The following is a 23217-nucleotide window of genomic DNA, read 5'->3' on the forward strand; positions in this document are numbered from 1 at the left end:
TGCATAGGTTTTCATATAGTGATGGATGAAAAATGCCCATGCATAATTCATACTGCTCATCATAGAAGCTACCCATGTAAATCCCAAGGGTGCTGACTGGAGACCAGACCTTCCAGCATTCAAGTCTGTGTTTTATCCTCCTGTTTTAAAAGCTTTATTGGTGTGAGTTATTTTTAAAACATCTCTGGTAATGATGAATTTTAATTTATTTATGCTATTACAGTGTTTAAGTTTACCAAGTGTTAGATTTAAATGGCCTTTTCTCTGTATTGTGATGAAAAGCACAGTTATGCTTTTTTGTCTTAGAAAAAAAAAAATTAAAAGGAGATATTATAAAAATAAAATATCCATTAATTGCTACTGAACTAATGCTGAAAACTATGGTAGAATTATATGTGGATCATAAATTAATTTTCCTACCCGGAAAACACAGAGAGAGAGAGAGGTGGGTTTTCCCTCCTCGTTAGTTTTTTAGTTTCCTAACTCTGGTTGGGATTTTTAAAGGCATCTTTAGGTTACAGACACCAACCTGAGTTTTTCTGAAATTGCCTCCATGACAAAGGCATAGATGCCCTTGCCTCGCAGCAGGTGTTATGCTCAGCTATAAGCACTTGAGCCAGCCCAGTACACCTCTCCTTGAAATGCACTGGAAGAAGAGCACACAGCTACATACTCTGAGAACCCCAGGCAATGGCAGTTGGACCCCACCACTTCAGCCTACTGTGCATCTGCATTATAACATCAGGTTTCTTAAGTTGCTACAAATCTTAAAACAACACTGTTGGAAAAAGTCCAGTGAGGGTACATTTATATTTAACCAGAAAAATCAATGAAGAAGCATTTGTATGACTTATTATTACACCCAACACAGTCAAAAGGATACATTTAAAAGGGGGAGGGAAGATAATAATGGGAGTTTTTTTCAGGCAAATGTTGTGTTTGGGGCTGAAAGGCAAGCTCATATTTTGCACCAAGTGTTGCGGGTAATTAATTTAATTTAGCTCTATTGATGAAGCTTTTGCAAACTACAGAGCAAATCATAGAGTTAAAGAACATAACTGTCATAGGAAACAAAAGTGTAAATGTGAACTATACAGTGATACCTAGTTGTAATTGATTTTGGAAGGCTCTTTTTTCATTTGAAAAAAAAGCTTCAGTAGGGTTCTGTGCCAAGTGTGCCTAATGTGTGATGAGCTCTTGCTATCTTCAGGCTTCATTGCTGAGAAAAAGCTAGCTTCATAAATATGCCCTGGAGTCCTGAAGAGTTCTGAAGTTAGAAGTTGTGCTGAGGGCCTTTTACAAGGTCAGAGTGAGGCCAATGGTCAGCATTTTACAAATCCTCCACCCCAACAAGGTGCAAGGCTAACTGGTTTATATTGGCAGTGATTCGATTAGCCCTGTAGTATACAGTTATCATGATGCTCTAAAAACAGGTTGAAAAAGAATGCAAGAAATCAGATGAACCTCCATTTTAAAAAAACTTCCTTCAAAGAAATGGCTTTCCTTTTTGACAGTGGAAATTTCAGCATAGCTTATGTGATGAAGCCTACTGGAAGGTACACATTTACATTGACTGTCCATTGGCTTCCAGCTTTGCAAACACACAAAACCACAGAACAACCTGTTGTGGCCAAGAGGTGATGAACCACCACAGTTCAACTTCTACTTCTAGTCAGCACATCTACACAAGTTATCCGCTGGTGCTTCCCACTGCTGCAGAACAAATGAAGATCAAGAACAAACTGTGCTAGTTTGCACATCCTTTATGCCTGGCTGGTAGACCCTATAGCATCTTTTCCCTGAGCACAGATATCACACCTGCTACCTGGTGTTTTCCCAATATCCTTGATCTAACCAGTTTTTCCAAAGAGGAAGGGCAGATGTGAGAGACACATGCTATGCAACATGTACAAGCAGGTTGGGGTTGTTGGCCAGGAGTTCATGCTGCACCCTGAGGTGTCAGGAGATACCAAAGCGCCATCTGTCTTTTTGCTGCAGAGGCTTTGAGGGTCGTGGGTCCACTCTTGTTCCATAAGATATCAGAAGGTGGTCCATGGAAGTATTGTGAAAGTACATCTGTTCCACGCAAATATACTTGCTCTATTCCGGTGTTCACACATTCACTCCTTTGAAGGCAGGAAAGCAAAGTAAATGGAGGAAACTAGAAGTAAGGAATTAACATAAAAGTGGAGGATAATTTTTATATAGCTATGCATGAGAGCTCTTATATCAACACTGTGCAGAACGATCCTTGGAATAAGAAACTCTGGTGGAGCCTTGGATTGATGAAAGGTTGAAGACACTTCTCTAGAGCATAATCACAGGTAAACTCTTTGTCCTTCCAAACATCCCAGATGGTCCAAGGACCCCATCCAAAGGTCTCAGTGACTCACTTACTTCATCGGCTAATAGTTTTATATATGCATGGTGAATATAGAACAACTTGGGCATACTGTGAGCAGCCTCAGGCATGACTCAGATGTGGTCTCTGCACTTCAGAAGGCAAGCATTTCAGTATGGGACACCAGTTTGCCTTGTGTCCATTTCAGATCTGCCATCTTTAGAGGGCAAGAGGGACAATTTCAAGAGGGAAAATTCTGTTTAGATAGCCTTTGCCTCATACTTTCAAAATGTACTTGGCTAAGAAATTACAGGAGGAATAAGGCAGGAGTTCAATAAAGCTATAGTATTCTAGAGGGATAACCACAACTCTGCTGTAATACCTTAACAGCCTCAATTTTTCAGTGTTTCTGCATAAAATGCTAATCTTTGTAAGTACATTTTCCAGCCATTCTGCTAGTTTATTATTTCTCAGTTTCTCTATATTTCTCAAATGGTCACATCTCTGTGAGGGTATGAGGTAATCTTACCTGAAATTTTAATTTTCTAAATCTTTTCAGCACCCTAAATTGTGCTTTTAATGTGCTGAGACCAAGACTCCTGAATGACACAAATAGATTGGAAAAATGTTGCTGTTTTCTGCCCAAAATTAAGGAAGGCAGTTTTTTTTTCACTATAAACTGCTCAGTTAATAATTATGAAATGCTAAATTTGCTATGATATAGTAGTCTAATTTAAAAATGACATTTTCTGAAGTCTGATATTCAATCTAGTTGTAGGATTATACTTTTGCAGGAGCCATAGGACTTTACATTGCATGTTCACAATTGCTTTTGTAGCCTAAGTACCACTGAAATGAACCAAGACCTAAGATCCAAAGTAGATCCTAAGCCACAGGAAGAAAGAACATCCTACTCAAGCAGAGTTGGCCAACCTGCAGTAGCTCTAGTGTGCGCAAGCTTGGGGGATTTTAGTTCTTTTCAATTCAAGTTAACTAAGAGGATTTTCTAGAAAGCCCCATGACCCAGAGAACACATTTAATAAGACAACTAAATAATGGCCTAAGAAACACTACAGCTTGATGCTTCTGAGGTGGAATTGGTCTCCCTGGAGCTCTCTGCTGCTGCATATTCATTCAAGTGGGTCGTTCCCTCTGTCAGGTGTAAGGTTTCCACACAGACCTCTACTCTGCCCCTCACTGGGCAGTACTGTGTCCCCATGCTCCCACCCACCTAAATCTATAGGACGGCCACCCCAAAATCTTGAGTGCCTAGCAGTTGTGTCACTCTTCTCATGAATGTAGCATATAACTCTAGAGAACCTGTTCCAGGATTTGCAGGCACCATATTCTTATTCTGTAGATGCTAGATCCAACTATTTCCAATTGTAGCTGTAAGTCACTTTGGGGGAAAAAAAATACATCCCGAGCATTACATCTTCCAATTATGCTCTGCCAAAAAATAATAATAATAATAATAAAATAAAAATCTTTTCACAGAATGAAAACTGAGTTGTTAAAAATAATTAATTGTATTCCTCTTTAGAGCACCTGGACAAATATTCAACAAAAAAATACACATTGTAATCACACCTAATAAATATGCAACAATATTGGGTTAAATAGGAAAAGATCAAAAGTGATGATCTGTTTATAAAATGAAAAGTGCTGGGATATTCTGCTTTCTTTTAATCACGTCTAGGCAATGTAGCTAGGAATAACAAAGATAAATAAGAGCAATATGCTATCTAGGTTTGAATAAGTGGTGCATGTTTCTTCAGCATGTTTTCTTGTTAGGGCTCTCAGCCAGAATATATTCCCATTTAAGTACCAATTTCCCATTGGATTATTTGCAATAGAAACTGCATGATACAAATTACTTCCCCTAAAATTAAATTATCTCCAGGCTAGGAATTTTACCTGTAAGCAAGCATAAATACAGCAATATATATGCATGGGCATGTCATTCATTTTATCAAAGACTTAACCAAGCTTTCTATGCAACTAATGTATATCATTAGCAGTGTTCATGTAGGCATGTAAAACTGTCACTTTAGGAAGAGATCTGGGTGGATTCCAACCTACTTAACCCTTAAATGTTACTGATTGGCAGGAGAGAATTGGCATTCCCAATGTGCACAAGCTATATAAAAATCCATTTGGTCAGAAAATTAGGGTTGGATTTTAATTATGCATCATGCAAGGACAAAGAAAGTGAGAGCTGCCAAGGTTATGGATTTGGCCCTATGGGAAGGATCTCCAAGGGTACCAACTAGAGGGAAAATCTCTGTTCTGCCTCTCCCCTGATGCTGGGGCCTGGGGGTGTTAATTTTGGCAGGTGATCTGCTGGAAATGGCATCAGCCCGTGTCCCCCACTGGGCATGCAGCCAGCCAGAGGGTGATTCTGGTGAAGGCAAGGGAAAGTGACTGGCTCCTTATCTTCTGGAAAGGAAAGCCCTGCTGAAGTCAGTTCCCAAAGCTGAGAAGGGCTCCCACTGCTCAGCACGTGGTCCTAGCCACCGTCAGGTAGCTGCTGACAAGAGCGAGGACCCACACAACAGGGACGGGAGCAGGGCCAGGGGAGAGGGCAGTGCACAGCCCCTCTACTAGAGAACACCACTACTTGTAAGCCACCCTGTGCCCCCATGGTCTGAAAACGGCTATTTCACATGGCATCCTTGAGCCGTAGCCCCCTTCATCTCAGTAAGATGTTTAAGGATTAATGGTTGCTGCTGCGTTCACTGCACTGTGGCTGTTCAGATACCCCGTACATATTTTGGTGTGTAACCCTTACAGAAGCTCTGGTCATGTAGCCCACAGAGGTGCTCTCAAGCACTGCTCAGTTAACTACACAGCCCTTTGCCTGTTTCATGTGCAGACACAGAATAGCCATAATACTCATATGTGATTTGTTTTATGAGTACAGTGTATTGCTCTTTTCTGAAACTTTTTCCTTTTTCTTTCTTTTTTTTTTGTCAACTTTCTGCATTGGCAGAGCATCTTGGGATTGAATTTATGGGTATGGACCAATCATTCCTTTTAGCCTGCAGATTTTAGAGCCTGAGAGATAACCCCTTACCCCCTCCCCCCCCCCCCCTGCTTTTTTTTTCTCCACCTCCCCTTTTCAATTCCTAACCAATTTCTTTATGCTTTAGAAGGGATCATACAGCTATAACAACAACCTGTCAAAATATTAGCAGCAATCATCTCACTAAAATGGTGATACTGGTAGGGTATTCCAGATCTAAGGAGGTCTAGGAATCACTGAAGTAATCATAACATAGTGTACATTTATTTTTTTCTGATGTGCAATTTTGACTAGTTTTGACATTTGCTTTTGCAAAGTTCTTCTAGGGTAGCCAAATTTTGGAAATGCCGAAAGCATTAAGCAAAGTGACTAACTAGTCTATAAAAAAAGGATATGCTGTTATAGCCACTTAAAATTCTGCAAATTTACAGCTTCAAGCTTTGGTTTCCAAGTAAAGTTTTATCTCTAAACCCACAACTAGGTATGTAAATAGGATGCATATACATAGTTGTAAATGATATGCATGTATACATACATTTCTAGGCCTGTAAATTAGCACTGAACTAAAAGTTATTTAGGAACTTAAATAGATGTTTACAGGAAGACTCTAGGTCCTCGAGTCAGCAAATATGTGAGTACTTATAATAATAAACTCAATAATTGTACCCATCCAAGAACATTGGCAGTGGATAGTTTTTTTATGCTACTGCTTAAGATAATAGAAACAGATCTTTAAGTCCTCTTCATGAAGAGACTACTTACCCAACTAATGTTTGGTAATCTTTTAACAACGTACCTCTTTAACAGACTAACTTCAAATTCAAGTCATTTTTATCCTGGCATCTCCTAAGATTATCAGCACATGATTAGAACTGGCAACCGATGTTTTTCATACAGTTTTAGTTCATGTTCTTATTAAAAATGCCCACATAAAATGTCATTAGCTTAAGCTGTGAGCTATGGAAAACCCATTACAAATCTAAATTTAGAAAATCTATCACAACCCAGTTTATTGTTATTATTATCACAAGATAATATTAAGTCTCAGTCATAAAAACTAGGTTTAATTAGAAGATATATGGCTACATTAACACATGAGAAATTATATTAAAATCCTTAGAAAAAAAACGACTTGCAAATTTTGCTTTCTATCTAAGGTAACACCAGTGGAACCACCTCTTGGAACCAAATTATTTCAAAAAATGACAGAGGCCTTTAAGAAGAAAAGCTTTAAAATAGAGCAAATTAAAGATCACATTTATTATCAATTATATATAAATTAGGGTTATGTGAAATGAATTGCATAATGTGCATGTTTGAAGGGCTGCACATAGAGGGATTTAGTATCTTAGAGTCACAGAACCACAGAATCATAGAATATTTCAAGTTGGAAGGGACTGACAAGGATATGTGAGTCCAAGCGTTGTTTAGATTTTCCTAACATTATGTAGGGAAATATATTTATTTACAGAATTTTTGTAGTTAACGGGCCAAAAGCAATTCTAAATTCTCACTGCACACACACTCCTCTGTGGGCTTTTTCCCAAAAAAAAAACTTTCTCTGAGCTAGTGTGATGAGCACTTCCAAGGCAGCCTGTATTTCTGTGCTTGGTATCATCAACCAGCTCTGCGTGCACTGCAACAGGTAGCGTGCCCACTCCATGGGGTTTCAGGGCCATGCAGCCTCCTGAGGCACCTCTGATATTCCCCAGGAAGGAGTTTGGGAGTGAGATTCCCTATAGGAGAGCCACTGGTGTGCCACGTTCTCCCTACATAGCTGTCTCCAAACTCCCTGACACTGCAAGGCCTCGGCTGGGACCCCTGTACCCCATCCCCTATCACCCATCAGCCTGAAGTGTGCTGAATTTTTGGTGGGAGCTTGCTGGTTCCTGGGTGAAAACCCCATCCTCTACTCCAGACCCACCGCTCAGGCCACTAGGCTGGGGGTACCGCTGCTCCAGACCCCTCTGTGCCCCCAGGGCTCTGAGCCCTGCCAGGCCCTCTGGAGCTGTTGGCTCTCCTGGGGAGCCACTTCTCCCCACAGTTTAGGGAGAGAATCAACTTAGGCTGGATTGTCCTCATTCTGAAAGGTGTGGGAGGGGATTTGGTTAATGAAAGCATGCCCTGGAGTGTATCTTTCTATGCCCCTAAGGACCTACAAACCCACAGATGTGCCAGTGTGAGAAGCATCACTCACAGCTTTCCCCACTGCCGGGTTCTGTTGCTGCACCCTCGTTGCATGCAAGCCCAGGAGAGTCCCACACTTGTGTAGCAAGCACTGACAGCACTAGCAAGGCAATCACCACTTTGCTGCCAGGCTCATCTGCAGCCTACAATAACCCTCCTGAGTCAGTGCAGTTTTTGCAGTTTTTCCTCAGTATAAACAACCAAGCACAGTTTCCACTGCTACTTAGTCGTCCTCCTCCTCCTCCTTTCCCTTCCCATCCAAGGAAAATGGGTTGATACATATTTATTCATTTTGCTTTTACAAGCTAACAGCTGACAGTCATCAAAATTTAAAAAAAAAAAAAAAAAAAAAGTAGATTTAAAGCGTTTCAAATTTGCCCCTAAATTGCTTAGCACAATTCTCCTGTTTCCTGTGACATTCGTAATACACCATTTTCATGGCTAACTAATAAGCGCTTTCAGAAGGGGCATAAATCGGAAGGGGATCAAGTGCCACTAACTAGCCTAGGCAAGGAGTTATGCTGTATGAGAAATCCCTTCAGACTCTGCTTCAGCCTTGTTCTTTTTGTCCCCAAGCATTTTTTCACTCTGTTTTTTCCAGTATCAAGCATGCTGTGCCAGGCCTGCAGTTGATTTCTCAACCCTTTAACCTCATTTTTCCCTGTTTTTCACCTTCCTTTTTTGTCTTTGTCCTGGTTTGGTTTGGAGTTTCATCCTTTCCTTCCTTCCTTCCCTTTTTTGACTTTCTGTTCTTGGAGGTTTGTTTTGTTTTGTTTTCTTCAATACATTTTTGCAGCATCCTAGTTTTACCAAACTCACTTCTTCTTCCCTCCCCCTTGTAAATAATCAGTGCTATTAATTTTGTCTGAGAGTGCTCATGACCTGTTTGCTGGTGTTTTTGTTTACAGTGGGTTTGGCTTGTAGGAAGAATTATCTCCATGATAAGGTGGATTGTATCAGAGAAATTAAGATTTTTTTCTTGCTTGGTGATTTGTTGCATGTAAGATTTGACACCTGTCCTGAATCTAGGGCAGTGAGTAGCTGTGCTGAGGCTGGAAAGCCTCAAAGGGCTAATGCCCTACTGATATCTCACAAATCTCAGCACTGGATGCTGGGTCGTATCTGCACTGGCACCTAGCCATCTATTAACAGTTGGCCAAAACATTTATTAAATTAATTAACAGTTATTTCAGATAAGTGAATTACAGTGATTGAAACCACATTTCTGAAGCAATAGCTTCAGCAATCCCACCACCATGTTAGCAGTTAGGATAGGCAGCAACCACCTTTATTTCCCCAATATCCATCAGTCCACACAAATTGCAGGGTTTTAAACCCTTGCTGATTCTGCTCAGAGTCTCAGTTCTTTTTGCATCCCTTCTTTCCTGGGAAACAAAGTAGGTGTAGATTTAGACGATCACATTTTGTCTCCCACAAGCTGGGAAGACCTAGCACAGTGACAAATTTAAGGGAGGTCCTGCAAGGTGGCACAACTTGCAGTCTCAGGCACACCTCTGTGCATCTTGGTGCCCACAGGAAACACATGAGAGAAATGAATGTTCCCTCCTTAGTAGGAAGGATTTCCTCATTAAATGATAGAAGTACCTTTTGTGCTGGTACTTTTTTCATTATTGAGATGAGAGAATGTATTCCATGCTGATTTCTCCCCTGGCCTCCTTAAAGCTCCTTTCAGTCCAGCATTTTAGAGACTCTGAGCTTGGACAGAGACTTATGACACATGTGAGGGACCATGACAAGGAGGTGATTCTCTATATCACCTGGTGAATTGCCCCACAGGCCTTTTATGTTTTTGTAAGACCCTCTTGTCAGTAATAATGCTGACATTTATTCCTGAGGCACTGCAGCCCTGTGCAGCTTTTATTCATTGACCTACTTTTAATCACCTGCTGGTATTCCAACTGCACTCAATACTGCTGACTGTCCTAATGCCACCCTCCAGTCCAGATCCTCCAGAGCAAGCTTTTGGGACTGTCTGCTTAATCAAAAAAAAAAAAAAAAAAAACAACAAAAAAAAAAAAAACAGAGACCCATTTTTGTCCTAAAAACAGGAATGCAAATCAACATTCATAAAAGCTACCTCTTCTGTCAACACAGAATGTGTGTCTCCATTTCAGCACTCCTTACGTAACGTTTCCCGAGTACAACACACACTGATACTCTCTGCCAAGAGTGATTGAGGCTGGAATGCAAGGGTAGCTCCAATCCAAACATTACTGGTGCTACTAACTTCTTTATAATAGTAAAATATCTCTCATGAATGAGATCAGCAGCAAGTTCTCATCACTGAGCAAGTTGCCGCTCTAGATAGAGCAGAGTTCCTTAGCTAGATATAAAGAGATTCAAGTGAAAACCAAGAATTTCTCTGATACAACGCACTACTAGTTATTGATATGGCTGTGTTTTCTGAGGTGCACTGGAGAAACAGTCTGAACTTTATGACCAGAGCTCAAAATCTGTGTTCATTTCCATTGGTAATATGTTTACAAGCCAAGCTCATGTTTCAAATGTAGAAGGATATTTTGAAATCTTTCCTGCAAAGACAATTGAGATACAAGTTGGCATGGGGGCAGAGGGACACTGGATATGAAAACAGTCCAAAAAAAAAAAAAAAAAGATAATAAAATCAAGAAAATACATTTATCTAAAAGATTTATAAAGTTGGCTTTCATTCCAGCTGTCTTTGCAGAGAAAAACTTCCAAAGCATTTGCAAATTTATGTTATTACCTTAGTGTGTTGCACTTTTATTTCCAGCAAATGCTGAGTGTTTGTCAATTGTGAAGTTTTTTTCTTAGATATTATTCTTGTTGACTTAAACAAAAAGAGATTACTTTTGACTGTAATTGTACGGATGATCACTCGTCCTCGGTACACTGTTTAGAGCTTATGGTATAGTCCTGTTCTCCTTGCAGTCAATCATGATTTTGCCTGAAGTGTGGTGGCTGTGTTTCGGTGTGGCTGTGTGAATCTGTGCAATGGTATGTAGCATGCCAGCTGTGGACTGTGTGCATCTTGCCTAGCTATCCTCCATGTTGTGACCTTCTCTGTTTTTGTCCCTTTCTAGAAGCTGAGGAACTGTACCAGAAACGGGTGCTGACCATAACTGGCATTTGCATTGCTCTTCTAGTAGTTGGCATCATGTGTGTGGTGGCCTACTGCAAAACCAAGTAAACTTTTCTCTTCTATTTTATATCTGTGATTGTCTGTCAGGGCCTTCCCAGCTGACTATAGCTTCTACTTCTCTGAGCATTTGGTTGTTAATGGGGTTTCTCCAGAGCTGAACTGAAGAGACAGCCCTGTGGTTAGGGTACTATGGTCAAGCAAGGCGGGTAAACGTCTCCATATCAATAAGTGCAAAAATAAGACGGGTATCTGAGAGGTTTCTCACCATTCATATGTGACTCAAGCAAATTTTACTGACTTGCAATTCATTTATCACACATTTATGATTTTCCTAGCTGGATGGGAACAAACCTCATCAGTGGAATCATGTTGCTACCCAGCAGTAAATTTTAAGGATCAGCATAGTTTGTTTATACTTGAGAAGATTAACAGTGCTAAAAGTTACTAAACACCAAAGGCCAAAGAACTGAATGTGAAAGTACTCCCAATGCAAAAGTAGGCACTTTAATGCATTCTCTGAGCCTTTGTAAATTACTGGGGGTGACTCTCAAACATGCATGAGGCATTCTGGGCCATAAATTATATTGAACATCAGCAGGATTTGTGCTGCCAAAACTTCTGGCTGCTGTTATAAATCTCCCCACCAAAACACAGAAAACCCTTATCATAAATCTTCTACATTTGTATAAACCTGTAGATTTACTGTTGCAGGGCTGGATCAGCAGTTTGGTTGTTGGTTTTCCTTGCAAGCTCCACCAATAATGGATGTGTTAAAAGCAGGGAGAGGGTCATTTGCCCCCTCAGTGAGAGTCCAGCCACACACACTCATATGGCTCCTACCCACAACCTTTGTGCCAACGGTCAGCTGGGAGCTGGGAACCACTGAACACTAATAAAGTCAGATCAATTATTCTTTTTAGAAATGACAACGGTCAAACTAGGGCAGATAAACAACATCTTTCCTGATCCAAATATCATTGAAATCAGCTAAGGCCTCCACATGAATTTAAATAAACATTTAGTCAGGGTTTTGAAGTACAGTCTTCTATATAAAATGCCCCCAAAGTACACCAAGAGAATAGATGCTTTGCCACAGCTCCTCCCAGATATCAGCAATCATTGCCAGCCAAAAGTGAATTGTTTTCAAATACAGCTGGCAAGAGTGAAACTGAACTGCCAGTTTGTGGCCCTCCAAATGTAGCAGTGATGCCAGACTGCTATCTATGAGATATTCCCTGTATGCTTTTTCCTCCTGGTAGGGGGGACACATTAGCATTCTCATTATTCTTTCTCCTTTCTTTCTCCTTAGTACTCATTCCTAATTTTTTTTTTTTTAGTTAATGTCCTTTAACTGGAGTAAAAATGACACACGTGGAAGCATGCAACATGCAAATATACTAATCTCTAAATGTGGGAAGTAATACGGATTCACAGGGACAGATTCCCAGGCAGCAGATGGCAGGATATGAGCCCCATAGATGATGAATCCAAACGTTCTAGAACCCACTTTCTCTAACAAGTAAAGGAGCTTGGGTCATCCTTAGTTCCCACCAACACAGCTCCAATATAAGGGACCTTGAAAGGTGCTGTGAAATCAAGTTAAACATTTGTGTGTGCTTCTTCTCAGCCCACAGTGGCTTTGGGTAGCTGTTCAGATATCTCCCTGCCCTACACTCTCCATCCAGTTAACTACCTGCATTTTCTAACATGATGTTTGAGTAGCTGTGACTTAGATATCTCCCAAGCACAAAGCCCAAGTAGACCAGTGATCATGTCCCGCTGAGAAAGGAGCATTTCCAAGACAGCCATGTCTGCTTGCACCATTTATATGGAGTGACATAAATTAGGTGTCCTCCACTATCCACTATCCAGGCCTAGGTGCACAAAATACTTAAAATGCAGTGTGTCAAATCATGTCTTCTTTTTCTCTAAGCTTCCCTGGCTACCAAGCTTCAACATATTGTTTTCCCTCCCCTCTCCTTTTTGGAAAGCTTGGAATTGTCCCCTTGAGTTCAAAACATGATTGAAAACGGTTATGTCTTACACCATCCTATCCTGCCAAAAATATTTGCACTTCTGCATACAGCTTAGGGAGTTGTGTGTGTTTCAGCTCTTGCCACAGCCAAGGTCATTTGCATTCTGCAGTGTGATAGAGCCTGCATCCTCCCTTCACTTCCCTGGATTATGTGGCAGGAAGGTGGAAGTCCTCCAATATAATCAAGAAAACTGGGGAATATTGATAAATTAAGCCTGAAATTGAATAGCACGCTCCCTGCTTATTTATTTTGGTGCTCCATTTAGTGTATTCTGCATGGCCTTTGCAGCACCCAGTTGTAGTATGCTGCAGATTTTGTTATCGACAGCTGATAACAATCTCCTGAAAAGTTCTCTTGAGGAGAACTGGAACAGTTAGCAAATGGGAAAGGAGCAGCTGATGATGGGGCACAACATAAGTGTCTGAGTCAGCTAGAGAGCGTGACATTAGTACAGAAGATGGACGGTTCTCCTGAATGCATTAACTGCCCTGGCATCCATCTGCTAATCACTGGGTTCCAGTTAATCTGATGTTGCTGTAATGAAACCTTACAAAGCTGCCAGGATGGCTGCAGGCTCAGTGATACCTCACACAGCCTCTCTCTTTGTATTATTTCTGGAGCTTCCTCTGCACCCTTTAACTTCTTTAACAAGTTTATACATTTGGAGCACACCGTTGGGGTAAATGGGGTACATCCCACAAAAAGTGCATAGCTGCAGGACCACAAAAAGTCCCAGTCCTAGCAATGCTGTTAAACTTTGCAGCTGATAGGCACCTTGGCCTGCCTGTGAAACAAAGGCCATGCCAGAGAGGAGGCAGAAAGGAGGCTTTTAGGTAAACACACACCACTACTGCAAACAGCTGCATGCAGGCCCCAAGGTCTAGGCCACCCTGTAAGGTGTGGCAGCTCCCTGTGGAGAGCACAAAAATGAGACCTGGAAGACTTCTGGATACCTGACTGTGGCCGTAGGGAGGGTGGCAAAGGTGTCAGGGTTAAAATCTCTCCTCCTTCCCTTTGGAGTGCAGCAAAGAGCTTCTCCTGAAACAGATCACAGCTTGGAAGTGGCCTCCTTCTCCCTCGCACATTTTCCCATCCCCTTGTGGCCTGCAGACTCCTGGAAGGGTGCCCACACATCTCTCCCCTCTGCAGGTCCCCACAGCTCCAGCTGCAATTAGACCTGCAGTCTTAGGGGTGACTCTGAGATCTTGCAGCAGTGGGGAAAGTGCTGGCAGTAAAGAAACTTTACATTATCATTATCATCATCATCATCATGCTGAAAGGTGCAGCTGCTTTCCTTTTGTCTATTAAAGCCATTTCCGTGTTTCGTATACAGGAAGCAGAGGAAAAAGTTGCATGACCGCCTTCGGCAGAGCCTCCGCTCAGAGAGGAACAACGTGATGAACATGGCCAATGGGCCGCACCACCCCAACCCACCACCCGACAATGTCCAGCTGGTGAACGTAAGTCCTACTGCCCACCTTTCAACCTAGTTTGCCAGTGTCATGGCAGAGCTTGCCCTGACACTGTGAGACCTCCCTGCCACAGGCTGGTGACTGAATTCAATTGGCTCTCTCCACCCAGAAACAATCTGGGACTCTGTGATAAATACACAGTAGGATGAGATATGTTTCCGCAGATGGCCATTTCATTGGTGCAAGCCACAGTGCTGCAGATGTGCCTGCAGGCCTGGGACACCAGAAGCAACAGCAATGCCTCAAAACAAACAAACAAAAAACAACAACAGTAAAAACAACAAATAAAATGGTACCAGCACTGCAGTTGGGCTGAGCATGTCCACAGCGATCGGTTTCTACAAACACACTTTCTTGCTCTTCTTACCACCCCCGGTGGCTGCTAAGTGGGGCCAGCCATTGTGGATCAGGAGTGAAACTTTATGAGCACAGACCTCAGGCTGTCTGACACTGTACACGTCCAGGGAGCAATGACAGCTGTGATCCTCAGATCAGTAGTCCTCAAAAACAAGTTTCTTTTCTGAAATATAACAGCAATGCAGGGCTTGTAACAAGACAGTGAAAGGAGAAAGACGCTATCAACCAAAACACTGCTGCACCAGCTTGAGAGGAAAAGTTGGTGAAGAGTTAAGAAAAAAAAAAAAAAAAAAAGCCTTGGGGTAAAAGTCTTGCTACAGTCTTCACCTGGATAGTAGCAATGACTGTGGATATGTGGATGGGTCATGGTGTGGCCAAGCCATGGCTAGCCATTTGTCAGAGAACAAAAAGCAATGGAAGCAGAGGGCCAGTCCCCACCTTATCTCTTACCCAAGCCCTTTTCTCTGCTAAGGCAACAGCAGTGCTGCCACTGACATTGATTAAGACATATTTTCAGAAGAGCTCAGCTTGTAATATTTCCCCTGAAATGAACTAAATCACAAACAGCTATTAAGAGACTGGAAACAAGTAGTCCACATTGAGTAGAATAGAGAGTCCTACCAGGAACAACATCTCTGGTGATATCAGTGGGCTACAGATAAAAACGGTTCAGGAGTCTAGGCACTACACACCTCTTGCGTTGGTACTGAAAACAGTTATTTCCTGCCCAGATATTTATGGTGCAATGAAAAATTGCCACTGCTAATTAACTACTCCTGTCTTGTCCACTGGACAATATTTTTTTTAATCTGTTAAGTGCTGGTTGCCTTTCCAGGTCTCTATCCTTGATGACTTCTCATTTCCTTCTTACATATGTAGGTTGATTATAGTGTGATTGGGATGCGGCCTTTTGCTAATTTCCTCATTTGTTCCCTTCAGTCTTGAGTTTAAATGGGATATATATACATGGAGCTGTACATGAATGTACTCAAAAGTGTAAGTGTTATGTTGGCCCACATTTGAGTGACAAAGTAAAAGTTTTGGTGCATAAAAGAAAAAAAAAATGTCTTTATGGAAGACAAATATGTTAATTACATCTGCAGATGTGCTGTAAATTTTGGTTTGTAAACATAAGGTTTGTATGTTTTTTCTTCAGCAGTACGTTTCAAAAAATGTAATCTCCAGCGAGCGTGTCATTGAGCGAGAGACAGAGACCTCGTTTTCCACGAGCCACTACACCTCAACAACACATCACTCCATAACAGTCACCCAGACGCCCAGCCACAGGTACTCAACTGGGAAGTAAAACAGCACCTATAATATACATCCTGCTGCTGTTGCAAAACAGAAAAGTTATGAGAGAGATAGAGAGAGAAGTCATCGCATTTTAATTTTATGACTAACAATATTTAGTGTCATGTCACCTAACTAATTATCTTTCCAGGAATTTACAAAGTGCTTATTGATTGAATGGCATTCCAACACTGTTAGAGTGAGTTTCAGTATATGCAGATTGCTATATTAGTGACTGATCTGTTTTAAAGATCAGTCTCCGGTCCTAGAGTATGGAAAGCCTTCCTTCTTCTTCATTTTTTACAGATATGCAAAATCATCTCAGTGTGTGTGGATTCCTATAATTCACAAAAATCTGCAGCCCCAGTTACTAGCCCTAAGGCGCTGCACATCCAAAGCTGCAGCAGAGTCCTTGCTACCCCCGGTTAAACTTCTCATATGCGTATTCAGTCAAAGTACCCTCTGACCCTCTGCTCCCTTCTCCTTCTTCCCTGCAGCTGGAGTAATGGCCACACTGAAAGCATCCTCTCCGAAAGCCACTCAGTGCTTGTCAGTTCCTCGGTGGAGAATAGCAGGCACACCAGCCCAACAGGGCCACGGGGCCGCCTCAATGGCATCGGTGGGCCACGGGAAGGAAACAGCTTCCTCCGGCATGCAAGAGAGACCCCTGACTCCTACCGAGACTCTCCTCACAGTGAAAGGTACCACATACTACCTCATTTCTTCCAGCTGGCCAGGCCTGGTGAGCCCAGAGGGTTTTCCTGCTTGGCACCACAGGAGGAATCCCAACAGTGCTGCTCATGTAGGGCATACCTCCCCTCATTTGTAAAGGTGGAGTGATTTACAGTCAACAAAAAGAATCTTGCCTTCCTGCCTCTGCTGGATTTATTCCTAATAGATGCAATTCATATTTGGATAAGCTCCACTGAAGTAATTTTTCAGAAATTTTCATTGTAGAGTAAAAAGATCTCTGACTAATTATTGATTTTAAAACTGAGAGATTTTATCAGACACAAAAGACCGGGAGAAAGCAATGTATGGAGACAATGTATGGAGACAGTGAGAAATGCAGGAGGAGGGCAACAAGGACTCCTAATACTATAGGAATTCAGCCACCACCTACTTTCTGGGGGATTCCAGGTACTAAACCCATTATCTCTTTTGAAAATTCCCCTTGACTAAGTAAAAGCAAATAAATAAAAGCAAAATAATATTTGCTTACTAAATAAAAGCAAAGAACACAAACTGTAAGCCAGAAGAAGGTAAGTCTTTATTGAATCAAGAGTAGTCAGAGGCGGAGTTAGCCAGGATTTTTCCAAAGAACTAATTTTTTTTTTCCTCTGGAAGTCTCACTCATTGATACCTAATGTCTGCCTTGAAGTGAATGAGTTCTAAGAAAACTTTCACTGAAAAAGGCTTTTCAGGCTGAAGTTGGGATTTTATCTCAAGATCATGGCATAGCCCCAGAGTAGAAAAAGAAAGACAGAAAAAACAAGGTATTTGAAGACAGCCTTGCTCCCAGAAATCAGAGGCCAAAAAGAAAGAAAACAAAGGGTTACTGGACCAATTCTCTGAGCACTGTGAAATCAGAAGAGTTTTGATATCGTGGGATGTCCATGATGTCAAAAATGCAGCCAGGCAATCCACAAGGAGACCAAGTTATATAGGAGACTTATTGTGGTTTCCAGAAAAATGAATGTGCAAGTACAGCAAAAGCCATTTCAGTGGTACTCCCTCTGCTATACAAAGACCAATTGTTTAGTGGCAGGACAGTGGACTACAGCTGAGGGCCCTCTGAACATGGTTTGTAGGACCATGAAGGACAGCAAAATGGCCCTCTTCTTTTAAAAATATCCGTAATTTACCATGCAATTTAGTTTTCAAAATATGTGGTTCACATGAGATAAACAACCATGGCCACAGTCCAGCAGAGCACTTACTCAAGATTAACTTTTAATTGTGTGAGTAGCCCTGTTGAAATCAGTGGTATTACTCATGCGGGTGAAACTTGGCATGTGCTTTGCAGGATCAGGACCTACAACAGTAAATACAGCACTGTCCTCTGCCTGGGAACTGAGCTGGAAGCACTGCCACATGCCCACCAGCACTGTGTAATAGAGCTTCAGATATATGGGCATCTGGGTGTGAGAAGCACAGACCATTCACACAGGCTTCACGTGCTGATGCAGGTGTCCTGGGGCACACAAGAGCCACACCCTGATACACCATGTTTTTAGGGAGAGAAGAAGCATGTGCCCTTCCATTCCAATGACAAGAAAAGATGTTTTGTAAATGATTCAGTTTCTGGACTATTATGGTACAGGTGAAAAACAGCAACATTTCTGTGATAATTCACCATGCATTGATGGCTTGGCCTGTGCTCGAAATGACAGTGAATTTGGAATGCAGAAAATAGTTCCCCAGGCTTTAAATTAGGCCTCATCTATATTTAGAAAGCAGGAAATACATGGAAGATCATTTCTGAGAGATGGATTGCGGATATGTGTGTGTATATAAGAGAGAAAATAAGAGTTATTTGCAACTAAAAATGATTCTGAAACATAAAGGAGCATGCAAACTGACAAATAACTTCCTGAAGCAAAGTAATGTTGAATTAGCAAATCAAGTCTGTGCTCCGTTCATCTTCCAGGTCCCCAGCTCCCTTACCATTCTGGAATGAAATGGAACAGACATTAGCAGAGACTCTTTTGCATGGCCCTATCCCTCCGTTGCATCCCATGCTGTGAAATCTGTTTATATGAGCAGAGGTCTCAAGCATATGCATTTTAGAAGGTCCTTAGCCACCTGACAGGAGAAAAACTCATAAAATACCACCTCTGCTTGAGAGGTGAAGTTAGCAGCAAGTAACCAGTTAACTGGCTGGATGTGTATACACTCTGATCCCCTTTCATCAAGCCAGCATGGATGGCCAAAAATCTGGATAAATCCATCACCTTCTAACCTGAAAGGTTAAAATTCGTGAAAGGAATTTCAGAAAAGGCTAGAGCTGCATGTGTTCAGTGCCTGCACCTCAGCTTGTGGACAGCAGCTTGTTAGCACTATCCCATTGTACTGTGTGGGAATACACCAGAAACGTGGGAATGCATGACACACCAGCACGAGTAATTTCACTCTGATGGAAGCGTGCACACAGAGTACATTGAACACATTTAAATAACTTAGTACATTAAAAGAACCAGTTTGGCAAAACTCCATTGTGTCCACAAGACCTATGTCCAAAGCTGTACCAGAAGGCTTTAGAAAGGCTTCAGTTCCTCAGACCCCACCTATGTTACAAAGCAAAAGGGATGAAAAGCTTACTAGTGCAAGGAAAAATAAAGAATTGTTTTGTACATTTAGTATGCAAACCTATTAACTTCTATTAGTTCCCACTTGCAACCACCTTGATTAATTCTTGTGCATAACTCCAGATTTTTTTTCTCCTGTTCCTCAGCTGATGTAAGTCATTTACCTCAATTGAAACCAATTTACCCTAGTTCACATCTGTTCAGGATCTGTGCTGGTTTCTCTTTTCTCCAATAACTGTTTTAAACAAGAGGCATACATGGAACTGAGTCATAGGTTGGATGAGGAAGTTGGATTCAGATTTATTTTGGTACTTTCAGACTCAAATAAATAAATCACTAATGAAAAAATAAATAACTTCATGAACCATAGCCATATAACTTGTCTCAATGGGTCTGTGTGAGAGATGTAGCTTAGAAAGATTTTAAGTTTGGACGGAGATGAAATTCAAGAAAGTAAACTTAGGATAAGAAAAAAAAGCAAAGCCAAATGATGCAAAATGTCATGTTGGGCACTGTGCCTTTGATCAGGAGGTTTCAGCTGATCCTCATGAATCTGCGTGACCTCATAGCATCCCACAGAGCTCCACTGATCCAAACCAGCTGAGAGTCCTCTTCCTTTGAGACAAGTTCAGTAGCAACAGCTGAGCTTCACTTTCAGAAGTCACCTTTGACCACTCCCCATCCTACAGAAACTTTTGACAGAAGAGGTGCAAACTTTGCAGAGCATTCATTAACACTAAGTTAGAATGTCCTCTCCATCAGCATTTGTTCCCTGATGAAGACAGATAAAGTTTCATGTTTAGGCTTATGAAGCGTTAGCCAGGCCCATCTGAACTTGGGCCCAGTCAGAGAAGGCAAGGAAGCACATGCTGATATGTAATAATGCCAAAAGTAAATAATAATAATTTTAATGCTGCAAAACCCAAAGGGAAAGTTGTAAGGATTACATTGCACTGAAACAAAAGCTGGCATTAAAAAAAAAAAAGAAAAAAAGTGTTTCAGAAGTTTTATGTTGTTTCAAGACAGGAACAGGGTTGTAAGGTGGTAGCTGCAGTGTGGAGATGATTTAACAAGTGCTCAGACAAGTGCAGTGCTTATTGCAACTTCCTAGAGGACGAATATATGATTGCTTTTGAAATGCTTGAAGCTCTATACACTCTAGTATCAAGAGTCCAGTCTGTAATAAATGTCCTGATTCTCATGCTGGATTCCTGGGCATGCCTCAGGCACTGCACTATGGAGCCATGTTTCTTTGCAGATAAACCTACTGGATAGAGTAGCTAGCTCACTATGCACAGAGCAGAACAAAGCTGCAGGGACAGTGCTGCAAATCCTCCTCTGACTATCCCTAGGAATTGAAATTAACAGAATCTGGCTCTAGATTTTGTCCAGACTTTGCGTTCCTCCTTATCCTGAGACAGTCTGGTTGCCAGAAGAGGGTGAAGCCCCAGGAGAACTGTCCCTCAGTTCCCTCCCTTTTTTTTTCTCCTATTTGTTTGCATGTATCCCTGACCCTGGCCAAATCCTGCCAGAAGTGCAGCAGCCATTAGAGAAAATACTTGCAAATGCATTTTGTTTCTGGCAGTCCCCCAGTCTCTGAATCCCTTCCCTGGCTTCATTCCAGGAAATTATTCTGGCAAATAATTTACAGCATCTCCATGGCTCTTCTGAGGTGAATAGACCTAGGGGCTTTGCTCTGCTCTTCCTGCTTTCAAACATTTCCCCCCAAAGTCCCAGAAGTCAGAGGTTTTACAGGCTCATATGCTATAGAACTAATAGCAACAAGAATGTCTGGATGCTGAGGATGCACATGAGGATACTGGGGATCTTAAGGGGCTCTCTGCCTTCTTCCTCACAGCCCACATAAGCAGCCATGTTCACGTGTCACGGATTCTGTGTCCACAAACTTCTCCCATCTCTTTTCGTCAGGTATGTCTCAGCTATGACCACACCAGCTCGCATGTCACCTGTTGACTTCCACACTCCGACTTCTCCCAAGTCCCCCCCATCTGAAATGTCACCGCCGGTTTCCAGCTTGACCGTCTCCATCCCTTCGGTGGCGGTGAGTCCCTTTATGGAAGAGGAGAGGCCGCTGCTCCTGGTGACCCCGCCACGGCTGCGTGAGAAGTACAACAACCACCTTCAGCAGTTCAACTCCTTCCACCACAATCCAGTTCACGAGAGCAACAGTCTGCCACCAAGTCCTCTGAGGATAGTGGAGGATGAGGAGTACGAGACCACACAGGAGTATGAACCAGCACAGGAGCCTCCAAAGAAACTCACCAACACCCGGCGGGTGAAAAGAACAAAGCCCAATGGCCATATTTCCAGCAGGGTAGAAGTGGACTCCGACACAAGCTCTGAGAGCACCAGCTCTGAGAGCGAAACAGAGGATGAAAGAATAGGTGAGGATACACCATTTCTGAGCATACAAAACCCCATGGCCACCAATATGGAGCCGGCCACTGCGTACCGGCTGGCTGAGAGCAGGACTAACCCAGCAAATCGCTTCTCCACACCAGAAGAGTTGCAAGCGAGGTTGTCTAGTGTAATAGCTAACCAAGACCCTATTGCTGTATAAGACATAAACAAAACACATAGATTCACATGTAAAACTTTATTTTATATAATGAAGTATTCCACCTTTAAATTAAACAATTTATTTTATTTTAGCAATTCCGCTGATAGAAAACAGGAGAGGAAAAAAAAACTTTTATAAATTAAATATACGTATGTACAAATGTGTTATGTGCCATATGTAGCAATTTTTTACAGTATTTCAAAAATGGGGAAAGATATCAATGGTGCCTTTATGTTATGTTATGTTGAGAGCAAGTTTTGTACAGCTACAATGATTGCTGTCCCATAGTATTTTGCAAAATCTTCTAGCCCTCAGTTATCCTGGCTTTTTTGTGCACTGCATTATAATGACTGGATGTATGATTTGCAAGAATTGCAGAAGTCCCTCTGTTTGCTTGTCGTAGAATCCCCAGATCAAAAAAGCCCTCTTATGGCACTCCCACCCTACTCACCTCACCAGAAAATGACAAAAAAAAAAAAAAAAAAAAAACACAAAAAAAAAAAGGAAAGAAAGAAAAAAAATCAACAAAAAAGATATTTTCTTCTATAAGAAGTTTTATTTTCCTTTCTGTATATGAAATGAGTTTTGTCTGCTCTCTGCCAGCCAAAAGGTTTGCTTCATTGAGCACTGGGATAATAGTAGATCCAACAGCATGCTACTATTAATTACAGCAGGATAACAAACAAAACAAAACAAAAACAAAAACAAAAAAAAAAAAAAAACACAAAAAAAAAATGCATTAAGTAATGTTACTTATAGAAAGAAAGTAATACTGTGATTTTAAACCAAATATATTATTAATCAGAGGTCAGCTTGTAATCACTAGGAGCTGCCATTTCATTATTTTCCAGATCTAATTGTTCTAGTTATCCCTTAGAAAATGGGTTTAGGTTAGCTGAAGCTTTGAACCCAATATTCTATTTAAAAGTTTAAAAAGAAAAAAGGAAAAAAAAAAAAAAAAAAGAAAAGAGAGAAGAAAAAAAAAAAAAAGATTTATATTAGTTTAAGTTAATAGGGCAAATATTATAGCAGATATCTGTAACCAAGCAAGGAAGAGATCTAGCTGGAAAACAAATGCCACTAATAAAAGTGCAATCAGTTTTCACCTCTATTTTTTAATGTTGATTTTTAAGAGATGGTTTATTCTTTTTTCCCCTCAGTTTTCTCCTGTTTCTTCCCCTACTCAAAAAGATCCCTGACAAGCTTCTAGCAATACCTTGTTAGCATTGCTTTTGGAGTAAGGGTTATTCTCGGACACAGAAATGACTTTCAGGGAAGAATTTATCTGCTGAGTAGTTAAAAAGGATAGGCAGTAGGAAGGACATAGCAAAAGTATGGAATTCATTTCTAGTCACCTTTATTGACTCCATTATTTGGGGTGGAGGAGGCCAGGCTGATGCAAAGGCAAGCACACGATGTGGGTTACAGCCGTACTGTGCGTGGCTATTTGATATGAATGTTTATGTAGCCACTGA

General features: G+C 41.4%; 1 protein-coding gene across 6 annotated transcripts in view; it reads left to right on the plus strand.

Moving 5' to 3' along the window:
• NRG1 (neuregulin 1) overlaps positions 1 to 22193 on the plus strand; it is a gene marked incomplete at its 5' end in the record, with an annotated part of 180413 nt that extends 158220 nt beyond the window's left edge. For 2 of the 6 annotated variants that reach the window (XM_082783720.1, XM_082783721.1), the window contains 6 exons: positions 5334 to 5357; positions 10637 to 10739; positions 14065 to 14191; positions 15717 to 15847; positions 16351 to 16554; positions 21091 to 22193. In XM_082783720.1, coding sequence (XP_082639846.1) covers positions 5334 to 5357; positions 10637 to 10739; positions 14065 to 14191; positions 15717 to 15847; positions 16351 to 16554; positions 21091 to 21742 — 1241 coding nt within the window. In that variant the 3' untranslated portion in view covers positions 21743 to 22193. Of the gene's footprint in view, positions 1 to 2287; positions 2325 to 5333; positions 5358 to 10636; positions 10740 to 14064; positions 14192 to 15716; positions 15848 to 16350; positions 16555 to 21090 lie in introns of those variants that run through there. The other 4 variants (XM_082783717.1, XM_082783719.1, XM_082783722.1 and 1 more) reach the window with 3 other exon arrangements.
• Positions 22194 to 23217: the final 1024 nt, after the last annotated feature.

This window comes from Aythya marila (assembly GCF_965140915.1).
Source record: "Aythya marila genome assembly, chromosome: Z".
Lineage (NCBI taxonomy): Eukaryota > Metazoa > Chordata > Aves > Anseriformes > Anatidae > Aythya > Aythya marila.